Raw genomic sequence first — 14,657 nt, 5'->3', positions numbered from 1 at the left:
TTCCATGGCTATGCATATGGGCCTGCATAGAGTTACATGGATTTTACACGGATGACCAGATAAGAGGTAGTTTCAAATTTGGGGCCTGGAAACATATAAAATAATATGTTTCTTTATATTATCTAATAAACATGGGTAATAGTAATTACATAGGCAAAATAATTTGTTGGAAATTTAAATTATTGGTTGATAGTCTTAGAAGTAGAGCTGAAATTCTATGTTTATCGTTGATTATGTGTTGTTGACGTAATATAAAACCTCGCTGTATAAAGCATAGTTTGGCTTCCCATAAAATGTTTCTCGTGCTTTCCCATAATAAGTTATGACATAATCATCAACTACCGAGGCCTATGATACAAATCATAAAACATCTCACGGTAGCAATGTTCTCAAATTTTAAGTTTTAATACATTCCCAAAATAATCTGAGATATGTTATGGAGTAAAGCAAAACTATTTTATCGTTTTAATGGGTGTAGCAATTTTTTCTGCGTTCATACTTTCATTCCATTATCATTACAAGGCTTCCGTAGACAGGCATGTGACAGCTGGCCTTTGGTTTAAACTTACTATCGCACTCCAACAAGTTGCACAATAGCGCTCTGGCCAGGCAGATCTGAACATTGACAAATTCCCTGTAAAAACTCACAACGACAAAGTGTGCGCAAAGTAAGTTATGGGAGCATTTATTTAAAGCCGATCTGAAGTAGTACAGGAGATCGATCGAACGTTAACGTTTACTCCATTTTATGCCGAAATTATTTTGAAAAGTTTTAATAGTATATAGATTAAGTACCCAATGTGCATATGTTTGTACAAGACTGGTATGAACACCAACCAGCATAGTAATACTATCATGATATAGTGCTCTAAACTCTAAGGCCAAACCTGGTTAGGAATAATCATTAACACAATAACAGTATAGGCTAGGTCGTTGGTAACTTTTTACATCATGGGTATCAGGGTCAATCTCACTTATTGTAAGTATTATAAACGTTTTAATGGGATATGATTTGAAACGGAAGTTCAACAATTGGTTCAAGACAATAACAATACTTAAATGTATTTCACATAGTGCATTTTCTTCTCCGTAAATCAATGTCTTTATACAGTAGTTATAATATACTATAATACTAATACAGGCTGATTGTGTATGGTCACATGATGCAGCCACACAAGTCCTGTTTTCGTCAGATGACCATGCAAATTCCTTACCAATTGGCCCTGTTCCTCAGACAAATTAGGGACACATCTTGAGTGGAATATTTAACAGGTGCTGTGTCCGATGGGATAAAAGCAGTGGCATTTGAAGCAATGAGGGTTAACTGCTGACTATTATTATAATGATAATTATAATTATTATGATTATTTATCTGTTATATATGCAAATAGCCTCACTACCTGAAATACATTTGTATACTTACGATATAAATTGCATTTCTTATGCACTTTAGTTAGCAATACAAAATACAATAGCTTTTAAGTACCTTCATTAAGTACAATAGTACTAGCTTACACAACAGTACCTTCAGTTCAATACTATGTGTGCATTCATAAACAAGTGGATATTTAGCTAGAAGAGCCAGAATGTTGATCTCTAAATCTGGCCCTCTAGGATCTGAGGACTGCTGCAATCCCAACGTGGTATTTAAATTCACTTACTTAATTTTTCTTCCCGCAATTTTCAAACCACAGATACATGTATTAAATGCAGTTTTGGAAGCTAGAAGTCATAAAAATCCAAATCTTACTTAAACTAACATGTATTGCACTTTGCTTTTTTGCACTTCTCGCTGAATACTCATACAGTACATTGATAGCAAGACTCTACAGTGTATACATGGCAATGTTTAAAAAAAGTGATAGCGCAGATGGCCTCTGTTGTAAATGTCCTTCACTTTATTCCTCAGAAGAAAGGTACTGTTGGCTTGTAGTATCTATTTCAAACAGATAGATCTACCAATGGCCACAAAATGCTGCTTTCTTGCTTTAACCCGTTGTTTTCACTTTGTCAAAGCACTTTTAATTCTGTATTTTCTGGTTGTGTTTGTTCAGTATTTGCTGATCACAGTTACATTTTCAAGTCAAATGGAGCTACAAACCTTCGGTGTACTTTAGACATTTAGATTAACGCCATAGTGGCCTTCAATTTTTTTTTTTTACATTTTGGCCGTCACTGCCCCCCTCCCCCAGATTAACCCACTGATGGTACTGCATGTCATGCCAGGAGCATTAGAGTTGGGATAGCAGCGATACTTACTTCCCCTCCCCTCCCTCCCCACCCCAATCCAATCAGTTGCTGAAAAAGACAAAATTTCAAAGTAATTCCTCTTTTTTTTGGAAAGATTTGTGTCATACTTGATAATTACTGAAAGAGAGGAATCTGAAAGATGTGAAAAATACTGAATCCCCCATCTTCCCCCATCCCCACCTCCCACCCACTCCTCTTCAGCCTGCACTCCCGGCCAATACTGAAAACTGATACAATACTGTTCTGTGTCCCTCTGTACATTAATGCATGATAAAGAAGCATAGTGATCATAATGAGTCTTAATTTTTTTTTTTTTTTTTTTAATTTTGCCAATGTTTTATTAATTTATATTTCTCACTCTCCAGTTTGCAAAAGAAGGTAGAGGGATGGGGGTAGAAGGGAAGTGATGACAGTGTTTTTAAAATTACTGTGAATGGAGACAGCATATTTCATACAATGATTCAGCTTTCCTCTGGGGTCAAAACCTTAAATGAATTGAATGTTTTAATTCTAAGGTATTTCTTACTCATGGTTTATTAATACCATTTAGAAGACAGTGATACATAACCATACTTTCCATCTTAGTACTAGGTTTGTGTCTTGTTGTTCATATATCATACAGGGGTATGAGTAATCTGTACCTCATACACAGGACAATGTGGAATTTGGTCACTTCCTGTATCCAACACACAGTAACTTATAATGTGCCACCATGATCTGTATAGTGTCTGTTTTAATCATCGGTGGCCCAGTCAAGTTAACAGGAAGCTTGAGGCACCTAGTTCCTCATTTTTCTTGGCTTTTGTTTTTAACTTTCCAATCTATAAAGTCTGTAAACCCAAAGTGTGGGAGAATTTGCCAGTGTGTTCGGACGAAACACAGTAAGTATTTAGCGTTTCTTGTTTCTATTTATATCTGGATCATGAAAAATGTCAGAAATAATGTGTAGTTAGAAGGAAATTCCTTTGCAGATTTAAGCTGTTAGAGGTTTACAGTGTTTTGAGTGGTACTGTATAATTGCGACAAAGTCTCCCGTAAGTACTAATAAATTTAGTATTCACTTTCAGTTGCTACTTGTGTTTTGTTTAACAGTGTGGGTGCTTGCCAGTTTTCAAAGTTTATACCATACTTTTGTTTCAAACACAAATGTTCAGCAAAAGAAATTGCCAAAAAAAAAATGAAAGAGAAATTCATAAAGTTCCTGGCCCATACATAATTTTTCAGTACATTAATTATCCCACTAGTCATTTTTTTGTGTTCCATTGAAGTTTGTTACAAGCAGGAGCATGGACAGTATGCATTGGCTTTTCATTCATCAGTAGCTGCAGATCATTGTGAATGATATATACATATGATCATGCAGTGATTGTTTATCACACACTGTCACTGGCATAGGAGACTACGAGAGGGAGAGGTTATTAATTGCTGCAATGTTCAACAACAAATCTTTTGTTACTATATTCCTTTTTTCCCCATTATTTTTTTCATTCATTTTGTAAAGAGGTTAAAACATCTGACAATTCTATTAACACATTAGAGGCAGCTGCAACCACAGCTTATAGTTTTGAATATTTTTGACATCTAATACCCCCCCCTCTTTCACCCCCAACACATTCAACCCCACCTTATGTCTTTGCGCTCTGCTGTACAACCAGTCGGATCGGTTCGAGGATTTTGTCATAGTTTTCCAATACATTACATGTACTATATATTATTTCTCTCATATCCCTAAGTCCTTGTTTGTGTTTTTTTACATGAATATTAATTAATTTAACTATGTGGACAGTATTAGTACTGTATAGCATTGTACATGTAAGTAGAGGATGCACCACACCTCACAAGTATTCAAACATGCAATGCTAATGAGCCGTTAGTACTATTCTGACAGTGGTTTGGAAGTTATACCAGCACAAAAAAATATGATACTTTCTCTTATCTAGTACTGTACTGTTCATGTATACAGTATGCATATACATGTAGACCATAATACTGCGGGACACAGATGGTATCTTTTGATCTTTGTACAGTATATATTAAGTGTAGGGAATAATGTATACAAGTATCGCATCGCAATTAAAATGCAATGCAAAAGGGTCAGATTGCTATAATATACAGTATACATACGAACTGTGTAAGGATGTACAGTACAGTATAGCTATTTTTGATGCAGGATCTGTATAGGAGAGTTCTTTATAAGAGAAAAAAATCAGAGTCTTCAAAACTCGCTAAACAAAATTTGAACACTTGACTCATGCACTGAATAAGTGAGTCTGTGTTTGACTGGTAGTATGGGAAGTTGAATAAACTTCTTTTGCAAATCGGTGTAAACCGTGACTTTCCAAGTGGACTCTCTCAAGAGCATTTTCTAGTTCCTGAAGTGTCTTCACATTTCATTAGATCTGATTCTGATGCAGATCAAGGCATACCATGCTTGACATTGCATGTTTACACTATGTTATATATTCCACAATACAACGTATAGACGTTCATGACGTGCTTCAGATCTGGGTAATGTCAATTAGAGAGGTTCATTAAGGGGCTACCTTGATTCGAAGAGCATATATGCTTTATAATGTTTATTTATTTGAATACATGAGTGTTCTCTGTGTTCGAGCCTAGTCAAAGTCCGGATTATAAATTGGGTAGCTTCTTATTAAACTTTCATTGCAAAGTAAAGCTGAGATTTCTCACTCACTTTAGAGTGTTTACACATTTATAGAACACATTTTTAGTTTGTTTTTAAGCCTGGTTTCTGTCAGAATGTTTAACTCTGAGCTCAATGGTTGATACATGTACAGTATATTAAATTTAAGTGGGCCCTTGTGAAAGAAATTTATAGGATGTGGGTCTTAGTAGATTACAGAGGTACCATGTATGTGATTAAATGTCAATTGATTTCAGGGAAACAGAACACAGCTCAGCAACATTTGTGGTTCTTAGTGTTAAACTATATAGGCCACATGTAAAATTCAGATGTCCTCACACTACTCCGTTGAAGAGAAATAATTTCCGTTTTTTGTTTTCTGAAATGGACAATAAAGTTTCTATCTATCTATCAATCTTGAGAGCCAGTGAATACTGTAACATCTTAACATGATGCAGTTGAATGTCGTTTTCCATCCTGGTCTCCGAGTGAACTTCTGAGAACTGTAATTTTTAACTCATTGCTCCATGTTCGATTTCTACATGTACAGGTAGAGTGTATAGTAGTTTAGGGTAAGTGGGCCCTTGTGAGAGAAATGTTTCTTTTAACACTTTTAACTGCAGAAGTAACAGCTGAGATGTCACACTCTCATATTCCATCGAATAAATCAAACATCAAAATTCTTGCGACCATAGAAAAGTCCCATGACATTGAACCGATGTACATATACACACTGGTGTGCATACAGCACATCAGAAAAGCTGCTATTTAGAAAGGAGATTTGCAAATTCTTTCCACATATATATTCCCATTCTCTGCGTAGTGTGGCTCATCCCCTTCATTGTGTATTTCGGTGTGTATATATAGAAGGATATGCCATGGAAGTGTGTAAGGAAGTAAAAAATGCCCACTCCTCAGTTTAAACCTTGTAAACAGGAAACTGAATGATTGATGATCGAGGTCCACAATTTTGGAGTGAAAAAGTGATGTATTCAGTACATATCGTATACATGTGTAACTAAGGCAAATTCAGCATAATTTAGTTGCAGCACCACATTCATCCAGGTAAAGGATAACAGTATAGCAGTTGTTTGTGTACAGTACATACAGACTGTACCATGTACAGTGTGTTTATATAGTTATAAGTCTCTTGTAAAGTCTGTAAAACACATAACTTTTAATACATTGGATAGGAAATGAATGGGAAAGAAATAGATTAAATTTACTGTGTGCTGTCTTATTTTTGCTGGTTGAGTTTTATATGTGCACTACTAATCACATGTATGTGACACAATCTTACTGTACAGTACATAGACAGCTGTCTGAATAAAGTTATGCAAATTAGACAGCAGAATTGCAGAAAAACAGGAAGTATAATGTTTGGCAATCTTAAACATCAATCTGCAGGCATGTACAGTACTCTCTATGATGCATGTTTGTTCACAAACCATATATACACTTAATGTTCATTCACGACCACAGTATATAGCAGTATATATGCAAAGGATACATGTTTTTACATATGGGACGGGGGGGGGGGAGGGGGAGGAAGAACTAAAGATTACAATAGGCCAAATTGTGCCTCATCCTTAATTCTGTGTTCTTGGGATAAACCATGGTTGACAGCATTTTTTTGTAAGAAACTAAAGCACTTTTCTCCAGAAAGACTGACTGACTGACTTGGTGTCAGTGTAACATATTTATGAGAATTAACTACAGTACAAAACTGTGTACACAAATGCAATACCTCAGCCGATATATGGAAAGTACAGTTTAGATTGTTGGCTCTCCTTTAATATTAATTACTTCCATTAGCAAAAAGGATGGAATTTAGACACTGATGAAAGAGATATGTCTGTTTGTAATTGAGCTGTGTAAAGGTGATTTGTGTCCTTGTACTGTATGTACATGCATAATGCCGACTATTTTGTTACTGACAGTATGGCCATATCAAATGACCTCTGTATTTTATATTTCGTACCATAACAGTTTTGTAAATCCACTTGGACGCTCACAAAAGATCTAGAAAGAAAAGAAAAGGTATTCAAAGCTAGGTATTGAATATTAACAATTTACTCTACAACAGTTTTGAAACTACACAGCCTAAGTTGATAGCTTAATCTACAGTACATATGAACATATGGTAAAACATGTGACACTCATAAGTAAATTACATGTATATGGCATGATAGCAGACATGTGTGTCGCCTGTCAATTTATCCAAATTTTACAAAATGTCTGGAATTTTAGGTAGTTATGACAAAGTTATAATTTACAGATACAGCACTTTAGGGGGAAGTAAAACTCTCTATAAAGTCAATCTGACCGTTCCAATGTGAGCACAGAACTTAGGTAAATCATCAATATTTATAGAAAGTTTAGAAACAGTCCTCTGACTGTTCTGATGGTAGCATTTTGTTGAGCTGGATTTTGGCCCCCCCCCCCCCTCGTTGGTGTCATGCCTTGAATCAGTTGCCTGTCGTATATTCATGAACTTTATGGTACGAACATTACGACTTTTGTGCGCACGGTCAGTAACATTGCTATAGTAAGTACTGAATCATTTCTTCCACAAACGGAAGGGAACGGGAGCCTCTCAACTAAGTCCCTAACTCAGACCCTGACAAATTGCCAACCTCTAGATGATATTTGATCTCTAACTTTGAAATTGAATTGATGGTGACCAAGATGACAAATTGCTGTATGAAGTCTGTAGTACTGAAGTACTGTTGGCAATATTGGTGATTTTTTTGTAGTATTTATCAAAGTATGGGATTGTAGAAAATTCATATGACCACTATGCAACTATACCTTTTGTTTTGATGTTTTTCGTCAATCAGGGGATGATAATTAGAAGTTGACTTTGATCGATCAATATCGGGCCTTCATCTGGTTCGTTTGTTTTTCTTGGCCTGTGAAGCTCTGACCTTTATGTTTACCTTAGATTTCGATCAACAGTTCCACCTACTTTAAGCTGTTCCAGAGATCACGCTTTCAGAGTTTGCTGTAAAGTGACACAACAGGTTCAAAATTAATCTGGTATAGTTTGTAAATTTGTGTGTCAAACTGATACTGTATCTTCATAATTTACACATTTCTAGAGAGGTTTGTACAGAGTACTTAATATTTGAACTTAGTTCTTAATATTTGAACTTATAGTTACAGTAGTTTTCAGATAGTATATCTTGGATGCTGCAAACCTCATCATTGCAGAGTTCAAAGCTGGTGTAATATTATACAGATAGTAGCCTTGAAACATGTCAGTTACTGTATCTGATTTCATCTTCCACATGTACCTGTATCATACAGGCTGTATGTGTGCATCTCTATATGTACTAGAACTGTAGCTAGGGTATATTCGGTATGCACTGCGTATATGACTGCTGGAAATGTGAAAACTTCAATAGCTGTACACTTAGTGAATTGAATGGTAACCATCCAGTATATCAGGGTAAAGCACAACATCAATGGCCTGTGTTAGTTTTCATATACCTGCTGATGTTATATTTACTGCATAATACGATATATGATTAAAGTGCAAGTCTCGGTTTGGTTAATAAAACCTTAACCTCAAGTCTAAACTTGATATGAACATACTGTAGCAGCCTCCAGTTCTTCAGTCCAGTTCTTAAAGGTGGTCAATATAGGCCCCAAATTACAGCACACTATAATTGCTAGAAGTTTTCAAAAAGTACTTTCCTGGAGGTCTTTACTCTCAAAATTGTTTTCAGACATTTTTAAGGAGCACACAAGATGACTGAATGTCCTAGTGAGGAAAATTTCCTAGAAGGAAGTTGTTGCCAAAACAGTTAGAATTTCGACCAAAGGTGACCATACTTGAATACCTAAATTTGGGGCAAATACAGCATACCTTAAGTCGTTGCTGTAAACGAAGTTATGTTGGTATAATTGCATGCTTTTATTCGTACAGACATAATCTTTAATGTCTCCCATTTCTTTGTTTTGTTACAGGCTCATACCAGGGCTAGAACAATTGATTGATAAGTTTGTAGAAGAAGTTAACTCTGGTATCACAGAAGCAGATTGCTTCCCTGAGCTGTCATCATGGGTTCTCTGTTTCGCAGCGAAGAGATGTGTAAGGCCCAACTGTTCCTTCAGTCAGAGGCAGCTTTTTCTTGTGTCTCAGAGTTGGGAGAACTTGGACTCGTCCAGTTTAGGGATGTGAGTTGAAAGGTTTTATTTGGGGGGGGGGGGGGGGGGCTGATCATTGTTAATGTCCAGTATGTCTATTATGTATAGTATGTAAATAACTATATCTAGGAGAGAAAACTTTAATCTGTACTGTAGGTGGTTAAACTGTTACAGAATGTCACTAGTCGCTAGGTAGATTAGAGTGAATACATGTGTAGGAGACAGGTGACTAGTGTCATATTTACAGTAAATACCCAAACCAGTCAGTTTGGAAGTATTTACGAACAACACAGAACAATACAGCAAGATTCGGAACAACGTAAAATCGGACAATATTAGCAGACCTGTGTACAGTAACTCTTCAGCATGGAAGCTTTTAAGTTACACATAAATTTAAAACCAACCTCTTAAAGTTTTTCTTAAATTTTTGTCACGAAACCATTGGAATTGGAAATATCTCCCAATGTGTTTGCTTCTTGCAGTAGGGTTATTAAGTAAATTTGAAAAAAAAATTTACAGTGCTAGGCGGCCTACCATCACATTTACTCATATTCCTGACCTTCTTTTTGGCTTGTTTATGCTCGGTGAGGATGCCACCTTTTTTCAAGTAGTAAGTACCAAGATGCTTGTTTATTGAAAGGCAGTTTTGGTCGATAAGCTGGTTGACGGTGTCAAGGTGGATTAGTTTTCAATGGTTGTATAGATGAATAGTTTTATTGTGGGTGCCATATGGAAGTGAGTACTGTAAAATTGGGAATTTTGAGTAAATTAAAAGGCAATTTTACTTGTGCAATTTTGGTTTGTATAGTGGTCGGCCAATATGGAGATGATAATCTTAATACACCACTCATATCCCTCTAAATGGTTAGTATATGAGTTTATCTAGCTTCTGTTTACCTATTGCATACCCTATTCGTTAATTACAGAAAATATTGTAATTTAGTGAATCAGTTGTTCATCTGATTCTTGTAACTAAGGGGATGCTTTGGGAAGGGGTGAGGGGATTGGTGGAAGGGGGTTGGGGTTGGTTTGGAGAGGGATGGTGGGGAGGAGAGACACAGGGTGAACATGTTTAAGTTTTGACTGCCTGATGTTCTCAGGCAACTAATGACAGTAGCTTGTCTGATAACAAAAGACCATAAATTGACAATACCTGAAAACGATTGCCATGTTACAGAATTGAAAGTATTTGATATGAGATTGTTCATTTCTACATTAAAATATTAATGATGTCATATATTGGACTGCATCTTGATCATTTCTATTTTGTAAAGATAGCTTTTTGCATTATTTTCGGGGTTTTTGATGTATTTCTTTTTTTTTAATAACAGCTTAACCCTGATGTCAATGCATTCCGTAGAAAGTTTGTAAATGAAGTTCGAAGATGCGATGAAATGGAACGCAAATTACGTAAGTTTCGACCAGAGAAAATGCAATTTTGTGATCCTTATTGACTTCAATGACTACCCACAGAGTAGCTGATTTTGAAGAGCTGTAGATTCTCCCAGCAAGTTTTACTATTGAGATTGTAACAACAATGCCTTGAGTTAGGAGTGCTCTCTATGGTGAGATTTATGAGGGCCGAGGGGGGGGGATGAACCAATTTTGACAAGGCAAACTGTAGAAAAGCGTTACATAATTAAAGACAATGAATTACTAAAAGGGAAGACAATAAGAATTAATCAGGATCCTTGTTGAAAACTGCAGAGAATTAAAGTGGCCATGACACGAAAATTTCAAAGTCCTATATTTTTGGGATCCATCAAAGAATGTTCTCTAGAACATGTATCAACCATTCTGCCAGTTTAAAACTTGATTTTTCAAGTCGAAAATTGAGAATGAATTTACCCTTTTCGGCGTTTGAAACTTTGTTTACTCGAAAATTTTCCGATTCGCATGACGTCATGTGACGTCACGTTTTGAACACATTTACGATCCTCCGAATATACCATTCACGTACACAGTAGACAAGTACACATACCACTAGTAGTTACTAAACAAAACACCGATCACAAGTGCGATATCAAATCAAAATTTCCTGTGAAATGGCGGATCCAGAACCAATTGTGGCAACCGAAGTTCAAAGTGATAATGGTTCTTCACTAGGCAGTGAAATTGGGCTATAATTAGAGCGCCCTTTCTCATATTCGAAGCAGAGAGTGAAGGCGATGATCATTCCAATATTGAACCGAACGTTGAGGGTGGAGCGGAGGTGTTAGAACCGTATCAGTTCGAGCCTGTTAAACGAGCCGAAATTGAAGCTCCACAACATATCGAAGAAGAAATCCGTTCGAAACCATTGCAAGGAACATACAACGTGGTAAGAATTTATTAACAAAGCATTTAAAAACAAAATCCAGTCCATTTTGTGCATGTGTTGTTGGAATTCGCGGAACACCCTAAACCGTATTGTGCGTTGTGTTACGGTAACTTACAACCCGTATGTAGAGTGTGTAGTACTAGTAGGGTTGTTGCATACTGAAAGTTTGGCTCGGGGATGTAAGTTGCATTATGCAGCCATGCTAGGTAGGCATATGTGTTATTTCATACTCATTATTACTTGGCTAGTACTTTGGCCTGGAGTTTTGCAAATCAATTTTCTGAAACAAAAGAATGTTTCATGATACACGGAAGGTGTAAAATCACAACAAATGTAACCATAACTGTACATTGTATGCCTGCTTGTTATTGTGGACATCATGGCCAACATTAATACATTTTGAACTTTCATAAATTTTTTCCCAGGCAGTACAGATACATAGCCTACGGTCAACAGGTTCAATGATACTTGGGGTTCCTAGCAAGACATGTCAGGGTTGTGCTACCATCATGTGCAGTCCAAAGGATCAGAAGTGATTTTCCAGCCAATGGTCATTACACTGGATTCAAGTTGCCAGGAGAAAACTCATTGTATAGGAAGCCTTGGTTGAGAAATTCCTCCAGGAACACCTTTTCTAAACTACAATTGTGTTGGATTATCAATCCGTCAGGGTTCCCTCAGTGTTGATATATTGAAATTCAAGACTTTTAATTCAGGATGAAAAGGTTATTTTCCAGACCCAACATCAACAATGAAAGAAAAGGCATGTTTTGAAGCATTTGGACACAAGTGTTGGCGTGACCGTGATGTCATATAATATGTGCATAAGGGAACGGGCATTGACCTTTTTAGGGGCATTTACCTCCCAGACGTTTGATTCGTACCTTTAATCTGGAAGCCAAAATATCCATATCACCAATGATATTTGACAGAAAAGTCATAATAAAGACCAATGGAGGCAGCAGAACTCTTGAATGTTTAGACTTTGTTTCTTCAGCAGCAGTTGGTTTGTTTTGTAGTCTTTCTTCAAAAACTCAGCAGTACACCCTGTTAATGGTCTTCGATTGTTTTAATGCGTGTGATGCTGTGTTTCACATTGCCCATCAGTGTTGTACGTGTCGTCATGCTTGTGTAACATTTTTGCATGTGAGTTACTTCGTGCAGTGTTTCTTGGTTTAAATAACCCTTTATTGTATTTGATTCTGGATTATTCTAATTAATTTGTCACAACAACAATTGATAGCGATGGACATGCAACTGCTTTGTAGGCTTAAAGCCAAAAAATTCATGTAAGTTGTTTTCTTTTAACCTCCTTTGATGTCACAAATTACATTAGTGTAATTTAAGAATGATCATGTTTATGGAAAGTACAGTTTTACTTTTATGTCATATAATACAATGATTGTTGTTAATGTTAGTTCAGATTGTCCAGAATGACTGTCTAGAACTGATATTGAATAAATTTTGTTCAATGATTTAACACTTGGACTATGTTGTGTGAATTTTTGGCTCTGTGACTTTAAAATAAATCGCTTTGAGATTTAATTAAACACCCTTTGGAATAAAATCTTTTTACCTACCTATTTTGACCCATCCCCATTACCCCCACTCCCTCCACAACATAAAAAATGGTTTTCCTGGAATAGGAATAAGAAATTATTGCTATAACTAACTGATCCAGCATATTCCAGAAATAAATTGGGGCACTGAGATTTGTTCACAAGAAGATGTAACCCATCGCTTCTGAAGCTAACCTCATAGCTTATTAGTATACAATAGAGCAATGAAGGGGGTGTTAATTTAGATGATACAGTAAAATCTCTTCGTCTATTGCGACTTCAGTGTAGTAACGCTAATACTATAGTACTACTAGTGCTCGGCGCGCTACCTCCTAACGATCGCCACTTGCCCCATTAGAGGTTTCCTGTTCCCCGATCTGGTCTTCAGAGTAGTTTTTTGTGGATTACTTGACAGAAGAATGACTCTTTTATGTCGAACCGTTAAAGTCCATTTGTTTTATTTCATAACAAAAAGGAGGGATCGTAGTATGCTTCCGTGAAGTGTTCGCTTCATTCGGAGCTGCATACTGGCTAGGCCCAGTGAAATCGGCGCTGGTGTTGTGCACTAACTTGGTCATAATCGCCGTGTTTTTTTCGTCCTTCAGCCATGGATGAAGGCTAATTGTATGGGTAATGATATTTATGCAGCCCCCAACAACACAACGGACCGGCATTTCTCTCGGATAGTTTACAACAGTTGTAAAACAAACTTGAAATTTCTAACGATATAGCGTAATACAGTGGTTGTTCTCTCAGTGTAAATGTGCGTGTATATGGAACGGTATGATCGTCGCGCATCCGATACATGCCTGGGCTTTGCACGTGTGTTCCTAACATGACGTCATCATTGTCTTGTTGTGAAATCGCATTCTCAGATATCTATTTTCGGATGCGAATATTAAAACGTTAATTACTAATTAGTCCTTGAGGTTTTCAAGGTGTTGAGGATAGTTTTGAACATAGATTTTCTCATAGATTCAGAGGAAGTTACTCTCGATGAGTTGGATTTTTCGTGTCATGGCCTCTTTAATATCTTGGTCCGTTTGGTTGTCTGTAGGAAAAGTGTAATTTACTTCGCTCCTCGCTTACCTGTCTCCCCACAACCTTAGCAGACTCATTCTACCGCATCATTCTATCGCAGATGCAGATAAACCCTTGATTCTCCAGGAAAGGCATGCCAGTATGTTTTCTGAGTCGTTATCAAAGCCTGTGGTCTTCTAAAGTTCTACATTTCTTAGATAATCACGTTGTAGATACATTTGAGATATTTGTCAAGACCAAATATTTTTTCCAAATGTTTTTATATTATTTTTTATCACCAATTAATTTTTTTATCATAATTCATAGTTTTACGTAGATCCTGATATTGTGCGCTAAAAGAAAAATTTCAAACTAAGCCGATTATTTCCGCTTTTGTTTGTTTTCTAAATCGTAGGATATCTGGAAAGAGAGATCTTGAAAAGCCAGATTCCAATCCCAGAAGCGACGGACAATCCAGAGGCCCCCGCTCCCCGGGAGATGATAGACCTCGAGGTAGGCTACTATGGTGTATTTATATAGCTTTCTCTAGTCAATGAAAATAGTGTAGTGAAAGTCGGCCCGGGGAAGGGATCTATCGTTTGAAAATTTGATTGAATCATATTTAATTACGAGAGACAGTATTAATGAAATGTTAACTCTGAGACTTTCACCGCCGGCAAGAGGAACGGTTTATTTCCCGAGTGGAGGTGAA

The 14,657-nt window shown here is 36.7% G+C and overlaps 1 protein-coding gene across 3 annotated transcripts in view; it reads left to right on the top strand.

Annotated features, from left to right (window-relative positions):
- Window positions 1-529: 529 nt before the first annotated feature.
- The window catches only part of LOC139964200 (V-type proton ATPase 116 kDa subunit a 1-like), a 29,578-nt gene continuing 15,450 nt past the window's right edge, over window positions 530-14,657 (top strand). For 2 of the 3 annotated variants that reach the window (XM_071965612.1, XM_071965610.1), the window contains exons 1-4: window positions 530-668; window positions 8,867-9,076; window positions 10,378-10,456; window positions 14,361-14,458. In XM_071965612.1, the coding sequence (XP_071821713.1) occupies window positions 8,960-9,076; window positions 10,378-10,456; window positions 14,361-14,458 (294 nt within the window). In that variant the 5' untranslated portion in view covers window positions 530-668; window positions 8,867-8,959. Of the gene's footprint in view, window positions 669-2,985; window positions 3,132-8,866; window positions 9,077-10,377; window positions 10,457-14,360; window positions 14,459-14,657 lie in introns of those variants that run through there. The other variant, XM_071965611.1, reaches the window with a different exon arrangement.

Source organism: Apostichopus japonicus, chromosome 22 (assembly GCF_037975245.1).
Source record: "Apostichopus japonicus isolate 1M-3 chromosome 22, ASM3797524v1, whole genome shotgun sequence".
Classification (NCBI taxonomy): Eukaryota; Metazoa; Echinodermata; class Holothuroidea; order Aspidochirotida; family Stichopodidae; genus Apostichopus; species Apostichopus japonicus.
Note: the sequence above shows the minus strand (reverse complement) of the source record. Positions and strands in the feature narration are given on the sequence as shown.